General features: G+C 37.1%; 1 protein-coding gene and 1 long non-coding RNA gene across 10 annotated transcripts in view; one reads left to right on the forward strand and one right to left on the reverse strand.

Moving 5' to 3' along the window:
• LOC309631585 overlaps positions 1-14,790 on the forward strand; it is a 481,022-nt gene that overhangs the window by 384,192 nt on the left and 82,040 nt on the right. The window lies entirely within an intron of this gene.
• Positions 1-14,790, reverse strand: part of DGKI (diacylglycerol kinase iota) — a 477,321-nt gene that overhangs the window by 49,690 nt on the left and 412,841 nt on the right. For all 9 annotated transcript variants that reach the window (XM_082398061.1, XM_082398060.1, XM_082398058.1 and 6 more), the window contains one exon: positions 8,376-8,401. In XM_082398061.1, the coding sequence (XP_082254187.1) occupies positions 8,376-8,401 (26 nt within the window). The remainder of the gene's footprint in view (positions 1-8,375; positions 8,402-14,790) is intronic.

Here is a 14,790-nt window from a genome sequence, read left to right on the forward strand (position 1 = left end):
TAAAGGAAAGTAAAATATCCTTTGGGTATTAAGACCAAAAAAAAGTGACTTTTATAAGGAGAATATTATCATTAGACTTTAATAGCAAATGCTTTATGACAGGAGAAAAATGTAATATTTAAAATGTCAAGGAAAGAACATGTGCCCCAGTGAGTTTGTATGCAGCACAACTAATTTTCAAGGGTAAAAGACCCAGACCAACTGCTATTGTATGAAAAAAACTGGTTTCCTAAGGAATCTACCAGAGAATGTGGTTCAGACAACTAAAATAACTAGAGAGACTTAGACATAATGACTGGTGATGAACATTAACTAGTTACTGCCATTATCTGAATACGATGCACTCTGAATTAATGTCTCTGTGTTTCCTATGCATTCTAAACAAGAACCAAACAAGCACCCACACACACAAACTCACAAATGGAGAATTTAATTTATATTAATCAAGTTTGGTAGTTTTCTCTGGTGACTGGAAAACCTCTCTGAAGGACTTAAAGAATTCTCGTGCATAAAGGCCCAAGGAAACGAGCAGCTCACCTAGAATAATTTTAAATGAACAGGAATAAAAATCAGTAAAAATGAACAAGAAAACAACTTTGAAGAAATTATCTGGGGTGCATTCCAGAGAAACAAAGAGATATAAAATAGGGAATAGAGGGTAAAACATATATAGGATAGCATGAAAATGTCTAACATGCATCTAAATGGAATTCCAGGAGATATATAGGGAAGAGAAAGCATTCAGGTAATGTTTGTACTTAAATGTCTATGTTAGAAAAAAAGTAGAAAAGGAATAAAAATAAGCCAAATGATTAGAAGGAAGGAAACTATAAACATAAGAAACTAATGAAACAGAAGACAAATACATAATACAGAGGACCAATGAAGGGAAAAAATGGTTTCTTGAAAAACCAGTAACATAAAGAGGGCTCTAAGCCTCTGGTGAGAGGGAGAGAGAGGTGGAGGAGACACACACACACACACACACACACACACACACACACACACACAGCAGGCACAAACAATATTAAAAATGAAAAGGTAGATGTAACCTCAGATCTCATAGAAGTTACACAGACAGTAAGATAGTATTTAAAAATGTATGCCAAAACATGAAAAATAACTTTAATAAAATGGATGAATTCCTTTAAAAATAGTTACCAATACTGATTCAAGAAGAAATAGAAAATCTATCTCCTCCAACATTAAAAAATACAAATCTGTCATTGAAATTTTCCCCACAAAGGGAATGCCAGCCCCAGACAACTTTACTGATGGGATCTTCTAAGATATTCCAGAAATAGGTAACTCAAGTGTTACAGTCTTCCAGATGTTAGGAAATGAGGAGATGCTTTCCAATTCATTTTATGAAGCTATGAACATCATACATGCACTATACTATAAAAAAGAAAAATTAAAAGCCAATCACACTACGAATATGGAAGTAAAAATTCTAAGTAGAATATTAGTAAGCTGAACCCAGCAATATATAAAGGAGATAAATGTAATAACCAATTTGAACTCATCTCATGCATATAATAGTGGTTTCTACTAAAAAATCAATCAATGAAGTGCACCATAGTAAAAGACCCAATGAGAAAAAGCATATTATCATCTCAAAAGATGAATAAAAAATTCAGTAAAATTCAATACCTGTTGAATTTAACAAATTTGAATGAAGGGGAAAATCCTTAAAAGTCTATCCACAATACAACCACACCACCAACACCATGACTACCTGCCAATGACCTTCACAAGTAATGGTGACTTGTGGATGGCACTGACTTGGAGGTCAGGAACAAGGCAATACTGCTATCTCTACGTGTATTTGATACTATACCGAGCGTTCTAATCGGCACAGAAAGAATGAGAAAACACTCATACAGAGCACAATGACTGGAAAAGATGAAACAAAATTCTCAGGAAAATACTTTCCTCACAAAAGGACCCTTTAGATAAAGTTTATGAATATAAAAGATTAGCAGGAATCCTGATTCAAGATTTTGAAACAAGATTCTAAGTCAATTGCCTTTTAATACGCCAACAATGTTCACTTAGAAAATATAATTTTAAAAATATAAAATATCACTAAAATGTTAAGTACTTAGGAATATATTTAACAAAAGATGGCCAAAACCTTCATGAAAAAAATTATAAAACTCTGTTGATAGGCATTTTAAAAGGTTAATTAGTTAAAAAAAAGTTAAATGTAAAGAGATGTGGTTTGAGATGAAAAGACTCATTATCATAAAAATATCAATTCTCTTTATACTCATGTATAGATTCATGCAATTGCCATGAAAATTGCAACACAAAACTTGATAAGCTGATTCTAAAATTTATATGAAGAAGCAGAAGTCCACATACAATCAAGACACTCTTGAGGAACAACAAATTTTAGGTATCTCCCAGATATCAAGATTTCTACCAAAGTTACAGCAATTAAAACAACATGGTATTGTACAGAAATAGACATACGGGTAAATAAAACAGAAAAGGGAATCTGGAAACCCACAAATATGGGGAGACAGAACAGGCTTTGCAAGTCAGTGAAGGAAAGTCCCCGTTTGAAAAGATAAACCACAAACTGGAGAAAATTTGCAACACGTATAGTCAACACAAATTTTTTACCTAGAATACATTAAAATGTTTATGAATCATGGAGAAAAAACAACCCACTGGGGAAAAATGGGCAAAGGAAATAAAGAATTACATAGAAAAGTAAACACAAATGACCTACAAATATATGAAAAATGCTCAATCTGATATGTAATTATTTAATGCAAATTAAAATCACAAGATACCATTTGACATTGCCACCAAATTGGCAAAAATTTTTAATCAGTTAATATCAAGTGTTGACAAAGATGTGGATTATTAGGAACTCTCACTGCAGTTGGGAGTATAAATTAGAATGATCACTTTGGAAAACAGTTTGTCATTTTGTGATCAGTTAAATATGTGTATAACCTACCACCTAACTATGCCATCGCCAGGTTTAAACCCTAGAGAAATTCTTGCAAATGGACACCAGGAGGAGTTATGAAAAAGAATGTTCATAATATTGTTTGCAATAGCAAAAGGAACAAAAACAAAGAAAGAAAGAAACCCTGGAGCCTACCTAAACATTCATCAGCAGAATTTGGATATATAAATTGTTATATATTCATACAACAGAACACTATACAACATGAAAAATTAATGAAATGAATATGATGCTCATCAACAAGGATGAATTACAAAAGCATTATTCTGTAACAAAGGAAGCAAATCACAGAAGAGTTTGCAAAAGAATTCAATTTATAAAAGTTCAAAATAAGCAAAACTATATACATATACACACATATATGGAATACATCTATAAAATATATATTTATACACACACACATATCCATAGGTGAAATATGCATACGTGTAGTAAAATGATGAAAAGAAACAAGGAAATTTTTAACAAAAAAAGCAGAATAGTAGTTATCCCCATAGGAGAGGGAAGAGAATGTAATCAGAAAGGCAATCACGAAGCTTCCAGATTACTACAAATATTTTATTGTTTAGACTGGGGGCTGGGTATACAGTAGTTCCTTTGGTTATAATTTGAGCAGATAAATTTTATACATTTTTATGAATATTTCTATTTCAGTAAATGTATATGTACATATATATTTATACTAGAGAGAAATAAGAATCTATGGTATTTGAGCCAGAGACAGCCATCGATGTATTAAAGAGCTTTAGGCCTACAATGCGTCTACAATGCATTTCCCCGCACAACCCACTGCAAAGTAAAACTGCCTCGATTCCTGACAGTGGCTCGTCCTTGGGGACTTACACTGGTGATTATGGCTGTTACAGCTTTTATCTCCAGATAGCCTCCACTCCCATTCTTGTTCACTGTGTTACTGCTGCAACAGAAGAACTACCATATAAAGTGAGAAAGAACCGTTTTTACCAACAACAGGTCTGGGGGCTAGGACAGGAGAGGGATACCTGCTTCAGACATGCCAGGGGGAATCAGATTGTTGGCATTTCCTCTCAATTAATGTCTTTTACTTTGTAAGTGAACAGACATTGGTTGGAAGCTGACCCTCTGTCAGTGCCCCAGCACAGAGGCGTTCTGAGAGGCCGTAAAGCAAGCAAGCTAAGAGGACAAGACAGAATCTGAGAGCTCAGAGCAGGCAAAGCAGCCTGGGCACCCACCAGAGGTGGCTCCAGGGGCAATAGGCACTAAACGCAGAGGAAACTTGTAGGACAGGGCAATTCATCACCATCAAGCTCATCTCCTGACAAGGAGTAGGACTCTGGCTTCCAGCTGTAACATTAAAACGTACCGTTCCCCCTGGGACTTAGCATGGCAGGCTTCCCTGAAGCTTCAGTTTCACTCAGTTAACTAATTATGAGAGAATGTGACATTGGTATTTACTTTTTCTACGGGGACAAATCATTCCCAGCAGGAGGGAGAAGTTGTTATTTTTGATCTGTTTTGTTTTGTCATTAAAAGGAAATTACTCACACATTAGTGAATAACCTCTTGTTAGAGGGAAATTTTTTTCTTTCTATAATTCTATCAATTCACCTGAATGCTGACAATCACTTCTTTTGTTTTCTGGGGACATGGTGGGTAAATGAGCAAGAGGGGAGTGTTAGAACTGGGTTTGAAAATTAACTCTACCACTAACTAGCTGTGTGATCTTCAGCAAGTTATGTAAGTACTGTGAGTTTCCCCCACTAAAAACTGAGGAGAACATATTTACTGTGTAGTGTGCTTTGTTAAAGATGAAATGATGTAGCTGAAACACTTTAGCACAGTGTCTCTGCACAAGAAGCACTCAGTAAATTTTAGCCTTTATTCTTAATGACTCTGATACTCTGATAAAAATAGAAACATTCTACATTTCACTTATGCCTTATATCATCAATTTCCCATATCTAATGACCCCGTATCTAATCAGAAACTGTCCCTTTACTTTGTCACTGCAGGCTAAATTGTGTATTAACCATTTTACTCCTCCTCACCCAGATATTAAAAAGGCTTCCAATAAAATTTAATATTTAATGATAATGTTGAAAGAAACATTTTTCACACCCCTTCTCCTCCCCAGCACATCTTTTAACTTGTCCAAGGCAGTGTGTAATGCTGAGCAAACATCATAATATACACATACTTCCTCATCCCCTGCTGACACCAACAGCATTGTGCTCAGGGTGCTTTTAACAAATTGGAAAGTGATTTCACAGATGATTTCACAATTGAACTCATAACAATCCCATGAGGTAGGCAGGGCAGATACGAATAGCCTCACTTTACAGGTAAGGAAACTGAAACTAAGAGGGAAAATAACAAAGCCACAATATCCAAGCACATTTTCCATGAAAGGATAATCTGAGGGGATGGAGAAGGTCAGGGTTATTGGACTTTGGAAAATAAGATTTTCTCAGGAATGAAGTCTGTTCTGGGGATAGCCAAAGAGACCAGTCAGAGAGAGGAATAGGATCACTGGTGGAAAGCAAACAAAATAGAAAGTCAAGAGGCACAGAGCTTTCTTTTCCAATTTCACAATCCATTTGCCCAATGTGCCTCGATTTTTCTACCCATAACTTTGAGAAAGCAAAAATGCTACTTCTTACCTCTCTTACAAGTACACTGCAATGTCATTACTGTATACAAACACAAGCTTGATGACATGATACTCAAGGTTTTATGCTAACCACAGCAAACATGAACACTTTAAAATGTATAAACATAAGAAAACACATTTTAAGTGCTAATAGAAAATCTTGGTGATAGAGAAAAGGAAAAGAATATTTTTCCAAGGATACATGGGCTAGAAGATATGAAAATTAGGTAAGATTAGGTCAATCAGCATTATAATTTTACATTACATATTTGAATCATTTTTGGAAGTTGCAGAATCGAACTAAGAGGCACGGACATGTAATAAATGTTTTGAAGCCATGGAAATGTAAAAGCCCTCTAATGTGGATAATGTTTAATTAATCACATATACCCACTTCTTAAAATAATCGATTCTGAAGTGCTGTTAATACTGAACAAGTCTTCTGGGTAGTTGTCACTGTTCAGGACTCCCCAGGACATTGACACTGCTTGCTGATAGCCCATAGCCCTTAAGAATTCCTAGCGGACTACAGAATTGTAATTCAGAAGCCCATCCCCCTTTATTCTGGAATGGGAGATTAAGTTCTTACAGACAGGAAGGCAAATGCAAACAAAGGTCATTAAAGGAAACCCTAGTTCAAAATAAAAACCAAACACAAATTTCTGGTTTATCATTTGAACCGGAAAATCTAAGGACCTCTAAATATGCAATAAAAAACCTAGTCAATACCAACACCGATGAGCAAAATAGCATATAACAGTAGGTCATCATTAGGTGGGTGATGCCTAATTCTGACTTAATAGGCCTGAACATAATTTCCCCTGTGATTTTTCATAGAACATGATACAACTTCATTCCAACATTGGGAGAGACTTTATGATACAGCAGCAGAACAGGCCTACTTTAAAACTCCACCTCTCTCTAAGTATTCAATTAATGAACATCTTTTGAATGTTTGCTATTTGTTGGGATCTATATCAAAGAACTCACAGTCTAGCAGGGGAGATAGGTAAATCAAGCATCAAATTTTTAAGTTAAATTCCAGAATGAAGAAAAATATGCGATGCAATGTTAAGTAGGGCAGAAAGCGCTCACGGATGATGATATGACTAACAACGTCTCAAATGGTAAGTATAAATTGTCTATGGCAAAAAGGAGGAGTGCCTTCTGTCAGAACAGCCTGGCTAAAAGCAGGGAAACATGATAAACGTGCTGAGTTTCAGAAATTAGATGTAATGCCGCATGGCTAGAGCACAGAGCATAGAGAGAAGGGGAAAGATGCCCAAAGAAGCAGTAAGCAGTAGAGGAAGACAAAGAGTCCATCACTTAGGACTTTCTATTCCATGTTTAAGTTCAATATTGGAAAGATGAATATAATTATTGTCTATTGAAAAGATTTCATCCTACAGGCAATGAGAGTAGATTTTTACCATAATCAGTTTGCTGATATGTAGGTATACAGTGAAATAAAAGAAGGAATTCTAGAGGTATGGCTATCAGTTAGAAGACAATTTTAAAGGTCCAAGTAAGATATGGAGTGGCCCTAAATGAAAGGAATGGGGATGGAAAAGAAAACAGAGGTAAAAGAAGAATAAAAAACAGAGTTGATAGAATTTAGTGGCCAGGTAGCAATCAGAGGGTGAAGAGGAAAGCTTAAAACAGCTGTCTTTTTTTTTTTTTTAAACTTGTTTGGCTAAATAGATAATGGTGCCTTAGCTGAATGAGCATGAAGTGGAATGTCAGTGGTACTCTTAGAGTCCTGGCTTATCCCTCTTTTATAAAAGATTAATCAAATTTCACTTTGTATTGCAGTACGTATGTGTCATTTCATTGCCCCCTTCCCCAAAAGGGGATCCATCAGGCTCCTTGAGGGAAAAAGTTCTGTGTCACACATCACATTGTCCCTGCACATAGCCCCATATAGCATATTTGTATAACATGATTATATAACATAACTGACTCATTGCAAACACTTAATAAAACATTTCTGAATGACTGATTGAATAAATGTACAACTCCAAACCTTAGATGTGACAAAACTACACACTTTATCCTTTGAATAAAATAGTCATCTCTTAAAATGCAAATAACTCACCTCAACTGCGTAACAGCTCAGACTACGACCAATTTCAGACTCATAACATTCTCTGCAAATCTCAATGTCTACTCTGGAAGGGACTTTTGGAAATACCTACTACAAATCCCCACTTTAAAGGTGAAATCTGTGACTCAGAGAAGGTACATGACCAGCCCAGAGTCACACAGAGTACAGTTGACGCTTGAACAACACGAGTTTGAACTGCGCAGGTCCACTTATATGAGGAATTTTTTTCAATAGTAAAAACTACAGCACTATAGGAACCGCAGTTGGTTGAATCTGCCAATATGGAGGAACTGCAGATATGAAGGGCCAACTCTAAGTTACACACAAATTTTCGACTGCACGGAGGGTTGGTGCCCCCAGCCCCTGCATTGTTCAAGGGTTAACTGTATCTGGAGATGGGACAGAAATCAGAATACGTTAAGCTTTGAAATATCTGTCAACCAAAATAGTTGTAACAGATTTGAAGATAATACAAGACATCAAATTTAGCTAGAATGCATTAAGTTTTTAAAAGCGCTTCATACTGTGCACTAAAAAAACACAAGGCAAACATCTTAAAGACATTTTCTTAAATAATTCTTCCCTCTGACAGTGAAATGCAAGGACCACAGCTCAACTTTTAGTTCTGAATTAGTATAAGTAAGACAGATTCTTACCGTGATCTTCTGAAGAGACTGGTGACCTAAAATGAGATAATAAGCATGATAAATCTTTTGTAAGTGACACTGATAATTACAGGTACAACAATGATCAAGAATAAGCTCATAGAAATTACACTCCCAAAATTCAGTTAAATAGAAATTCAGTATAGTAGTAGATGGTGTAATTGATGTGTTGGTTGTATGGTATATTCCAATTAATCACTCCCAAAGCTTACCTGGATTGGTTGAGTGGTAGATGTTATTAAAATAGTCTATTAGCATGGTGATGTAAGACTGAAACAAACTTAAACTGTCTGGATTTATCACACACAATAAAAGAACTCACAATAAAAGAAATGTGGTGATGGATGAAATCCTGTGACGTCACTAGTGCTGAAGGCCAGGCCTCCATAGAAAATACCAGGGATGTAAATAAACACTAGATTAAGTGTCTGTAGGTAAAAAAGAAATCTACTTGGACAATAAAAAATGAGACAGAAGTAAGGAAATGACATGTGCCCTTATCAATATTGCTTTTCGCTTCCACTCACTGTGGAATTTAATGTTTCAGTGAGTATGATGTGGACCGTCTACATGTTGGCCTTATGTCTCTAAACCTGTGAGAGTCAGGATGAGGCAGAAGGGCAACCATTGGGATCCCACAGAACTTCTACAAAGTGATAACTTTTGCATATCATTTGAGGCTCAGGTCTAATTACAATATTAAGATACCAACGGATCATCATATCAACTCCTTTCACAATAATGACCTTTTCTTTCTCGGCTATTAATTGAGTTACTTTGAGCAATACAGACACAACTTTGTTGATGAATTCCCCTCAAGTTTGAAAGATACAGTCTTGACTACTGACTCATGCTTTTCTTGGGAGAAAGAGAGATGCATAATACTGCATTCAGAGGTGTTAGAATTTTGAAGGGAGAGGCAAGAAACCAGGAGGGAGGGGTCCTCTCCGCTAAATGATGGGCCTGCTGGAGCCCATAGCAGGGAGATGACCAAAGGCAAATGCATGAGTTTGGTAGTAAAGCTACCAAACTTTATATAACTAATATTTATATGTAGTCATAATATAACTAATATTCATGAGACATGATGACAAACGTTGGGGCAAGAATCATTCAGTGGGTGCATAGTGGTTGAAGGACAATTTTGGCTACTTTGGGATGCCCGATACCACTTTACTTTATCTACTGATCAGAAATATTTTTGTCCATTATGTGAACAAACAGTACAGTATAAAGACACAGGAATAATGGTGAGACAGCCTTGAACTTCCATTGGGTGGCAAAGTGAAATCATTTCAACCTTATAGGTCTCTTCAAGTAGACTTCTGTGTGTGAAAACTACAGAGGGTCCCCAGATCTGGTGGAGAAAAAACTGGCATCTGAGTGGTGGACACGGGAGCAGAGGGAGGGAACCTGACACGTTACTAAGTCATCACTGCGGTGTCGGCTGCTTGAGAAACACTGCTGGGCCTCCTCAGGTGGAGCTGATCTGTCCTCTCCCTGGAGTCCCCCTATTTCACACTTTCACACACCAGTCTTCCCACTAGGTTGTGAGCTTCTTGGAACCTAGGACCATGTCTTATTTAGAACATAGTGGGTCTCTGATTAAAATGTATTAAATTGCATTAATTTCAGCACCACACACTAGAGTTCGGACTCAGACACACTCTGGAGCTCCTCAGAAATCACCACGTCACCTTAAAACCACCTTTGAGTTTGCCAGCTCCTAGGTCAGCTGTGAGGGAAGGGTCTAGGGAATGACCTGAAGCTCCAAATTAGTGACAGTGTGGGCACTCTCAGAGCCAAAAGACATCCTGTGCCCCCTACAACAGAGATGACCACCATCAAACAAAGGGGCAGAGGGGGCTGAACAGAGGTGAAATGGGATTGACACATGCACACTACTACATTTAAAATAGATAACCAACAAGGACCTACTGTATAACACAGGGAACTCAATATTCTGTAATAACCTAAATGGGAAAAGAATTTGAAAAGAACAGATACATGTATAGGTATAAATGAATCACTTTGCTGTACACCTGAAACTAATACAACATTGTTTATCAGCTCTACTTCAATATAAAATAAAAATTAAAAAAGAAAAAAGAAATTAGAGAATTTCTTAAGTTGCAGAGGTCATGAAAAAAGAGTCAGCAACAAGGAAACATCTTCACTCCTGGTGTTTTCTGATGGGGAGGAAGCAAAGCATGTCTTAGATGGTTTGCAATTAATTTCTCACAGAGCTACAGGAATAAAGGAAAATCCATGCCAATGGACCACTAAATGTCTCAGGTGGAAGGCCAGTGAGGGTTTTTGCTGCCTTTCTGTAAAAGCAAAGCACTAATATTAAGTCTGAAAAATTCCAGATGGCTCCTTGAGAGCCCCAAGGGGATGCCTTCCGCAGTATGTCCAGGCAGTGGGGAAGAACTATCGATTTCAGACTGTTTTCTAAGGATTAGTCATGTTGAGTTTCTGTGCTGAATGTCTCCCACACGCCTGGGTTTGTGGAATTTTAAGACATATGGAGTATTTCAATCCTCACTCAGTATTTCACCTTTCACTGGAGCGAGTCACTAAATTATTCCACTGAGACGTGTACATCATCCATTATTGCTGGAAATGGGCATAAAAAGTTTTCTGGAACTTAGCTCAGGAGAGATGAAATATCATGAAATCAGCAGTATAAGTTATTTTTACAACAGAGAGGTTGAATCCCCGGAAGAGATAAATGTTCCTTAACCTGACAACAAAGGAAGGAAAGAAAGCTCACTGCTTATTCCTCCCACTGTACCTGAAGAACTGTGGCTTTGTCCCAGCCTGTTCATTCCTCCTCCACATACACTTTATCTTGGAGAACCTATCTGCTCTCACAATGCGGACTATTACTTCACTAGCGCTCAAGTAGCTCCAGGATTTAGAGTTTTCCCCCTCACTTCTTTCCTCATCCCTAGTCTTTTATTATGGGCTACAGGATATTTATACTTGATTTTGCTTTGTTTTATTGGTTTTGGTATTGTTTTACATTTTTATTTACATTCATTCAAATTCAGCAAAGACAACGAAAACAAAAACTCAAGACCTGCATTTAAAAATCTCTCTCCTATTTTATTGACCCTGAATAATTATTATTCAGATTTGAATCTTTCCCTTTATGTTGATTCAAACCTGAATAATAGTTATTACTTGAGATCCTTTTAAGTACCAGGCACCGTGCCAAGTGATGTGGATCAAAAAAGAAACAAGATATCAATTTCAAGGAACTCATAATCTAGTGAAGGAGGAAAATATGTAAACAAGTGATTATAGTATAATGAAAAAATGCAATAATCAAAACGTGTATGAGTAAAGGGGTAGCACAGAAGAGAGGGGGACCAATTCTCTTCCAAAAAAAGTAAAAGGTGGCTTCAAAAAGCAAGAACCATCTGAGCTGGGCTTTGAAGGATAAGTAGAAGCCTATTAAGTATGAAAAAAGAACTCCATGGGGTGGCAACAGGCATATGAAATAGGGGTAGAGATAGGAAATTTCATAACATGTTATCAGATATACAAGCAACTCAGTGTTGCTCAAATGTAAAGGAGTCATAAACATCAGGACTAAAGACAGAGGAGGGAGGGGCGTTTCATGTAGGAGCTGAGGGGCCAATTTGAAGTGCTTGTCATTTACCTTCTAAGCTACACAGAGCAAAGTTCTGAAGCAGAGAAGTCACATATTCTCACCTGTGCTTTTGCTCGGGCAGCTGTAGCGAGCAGACTACAAAACAGCAAGAATAAAGGCAGAAGACAAGCTACAGACTAGTATCGCAAAACTGCCACGTTAGTATCTCCGCTCTTCAATCCTTTTTGAAATTCATGGAAAATAACAGGGAGAATAAGAAACAGAAAAGGAAGTATCATCTTTGGCTAAACTAGAAGATGTCCCTAAACTGAAATTATTATATATGAAGAAGAGCAGCTATAGTAAAATTGGACCAAGTTTCAGGGAGACAGAGTGTTTCAATCTTAACTGAGGAGACATGAGCTACATCACGGACCACAAAACCTATGACAGAAAGCCCTCCGCTCTGAGCCATTCAGTAGCAGAATCAAACCCTGGAGGAGAGAGCTGCTAAGAAAGAGTCTGAAGACAAAAGATTCAAAGTCAAGCTTCCGGAAACACACCAACCCACTATCCCTAATTATCCATCCAAACTAGGGGTTCCAAAAAGAACTCACCCAATACAAATATGAGTAATGAACAAAAAGGAACCATCATGACATCTACACAAAAATACTCAGAGAAGAGAGCAGGACAAGGATCTTCTGAAAAACAAAACTCAGGCTGAGAACATCCTAAAAAGATGATGGCACGAAGCAGGTAAAAACTGTGAACAAATCTCCATGAAATGGATAAATGGAATAAGGAAAGGAAGGGAGGAAGGAAGAAAACAAGGGAAGGAAACAGAGTCTCTGTGAACAGAAACTTAAAAGAAGAAACACAATGGTCAAAAAAAATAGCTAAAAGATGACAGTGGAGGAAAACAGCAAAGGTTTGCCCAGATCTTTGAACTATTAAGTTATAGAAAAAACCCGTGGGCTTTCCCACAGTGTCACCACTGCAGTGGGAAAAAAGGGATTACGGGGAAGTGAATAACAATTAAAACTATATTAAGTAAGAATCCATTCATTTATTTATCCCTTCAAGTATCTGCTTTGTGGAAGTGTTTTGCTTTTTAACCACTTTGATTTACTTTTCTGTAATTTTAATTGGAACACTTGCTAGTGAAAGTCCCCTTCCCAATGTTGACCCTGCTTAATTGAATATCCATACTTTTCTTTCCTTTTAAATGAAGGCAAGACTTCTCCAGCTAGGGTACACATGGGAACTTGAAAATAAGGGAAGCCTCAGGAAAATAAGACACCATTTTTAGATGGGGAATTATAAAATTTAACTGGTAAAATATTTTTAAAATATTATTTTTATGCTGAAACAGGCACAGCCATATTATGGATCCCAAAGCAAAAGTTGCTTGAATTCTTAAAGCAATAAAGTTAAAAAAAAAAAAAAAAGAAATCTGTGTTTGAGACAGTCAGCTTCAGGAATGTCTCCAAGGTCCCCAAGGGGATGAGTTTGTTCTCCTCTGCTCCCAAGGAAAAGACAGAAAAGTGAAATTATCCACTTAAATACAGCTATAACATCCTGGAACGAATTATTTTATAAGATTAATGTACGCAGATATCAAGAATCTGAGGGAATGAGACGTAGAGTACACATCAGCTGCGGCTACTGTATTCGACAGGGCTGCTTCTAGAATTTGTCATCACTAAGACACAAGGAATGTCTAAGAAACACAAAAACGGTTGTGTAGATTGCCTTCCATCAGCATGTTTCCCTTCAAAGCCTCTAATCTTTCCAGTAGATCAATCACAAGGCTGAAGGACACTGAAAAATGTGCCCAATGTTCTACCAGCAATGTCATAACAATAAGAGCACAGGAGTGTCCTAGTTAGGATAGTGAAAGTCTTTAAGAAACACTGCACTTCTTGCAATGTTTTACTGTTTTCAATCAATAAACCTAGAACGGAGATGATGGGCATCGTGACTAGTTCAGCCTTTATGAGGTGGTGAAATGCTTTGCAATACATTTTAGATATGGGCATTTTCTTGGCAGCCTCCATGAAATCTCCAAGCTCTTCCTAACACAATACCTTCTTTAAAAAAAATTAATTTTTATTGGAGTACAGTTGCTTTACAATGTTGTGTTAGTTTCTACTGTACAGCAAAGTGAATCAGCTATACGTATACATATATCCCCTCTTTTTTGGATTTCCTTCCCATTTAGGTCACCACAGAGCACTGAGTAGAGTTCCCTGGGCTCTACAGTAGGTTCTCATTTGTTATCTATTTTATACATAGTATCAATAGTGTATATATGTCAATCCCCATCTCCCAATTCATCCCACCCACCCCCTTTACCCCCCTTGGTGTCCATATATTTGTTCTCTACCTCTGTGTCTCTATTTCTGCTTTGCAAATAAGATCACCTATACCATTTTTCTAGATTCCACATACATGCATTAATATACGGTATTTGTTTTTCTCCTTCTGACTTACTTCACTCTGTATGACAGTCTCTAGGTCCATCCACATCTCTCTTTTTTTATTTGAGTAATACTGTCCTGACTCTACTTTTTTCAAGCCTCTATAAAATATTTTGCTTTTGTTTTTCATCTCATGGCTTTAATTCAGTAGCATCCATGGGTTTCCTACTTGGCCCTTCCTTGGACTATCTGTATCATTCCCTCCCTTGGAGAGAGAGAGGTCAATAGACTATCCATTTTACATATTCTTTCCTAAAAACAGATTAGATGAATACTGGGGACCCACCTATATGGGTCTGTTACTTTTTGGAGAGAATCACCCACA

This window comes from Balaenoptera borealis (assembly GCF_965194805.1).
Source record: "Balaenoptera borealis genome assembly, chromosome: 7".
Taxonomy (NCBI): domain Eukaryota; kingdom Metazoa; phylum Chordata; class Mammalia; order Artiodactyla; family Balaenopteridae; genus Balaenoptera; species Balaenoptera borealis.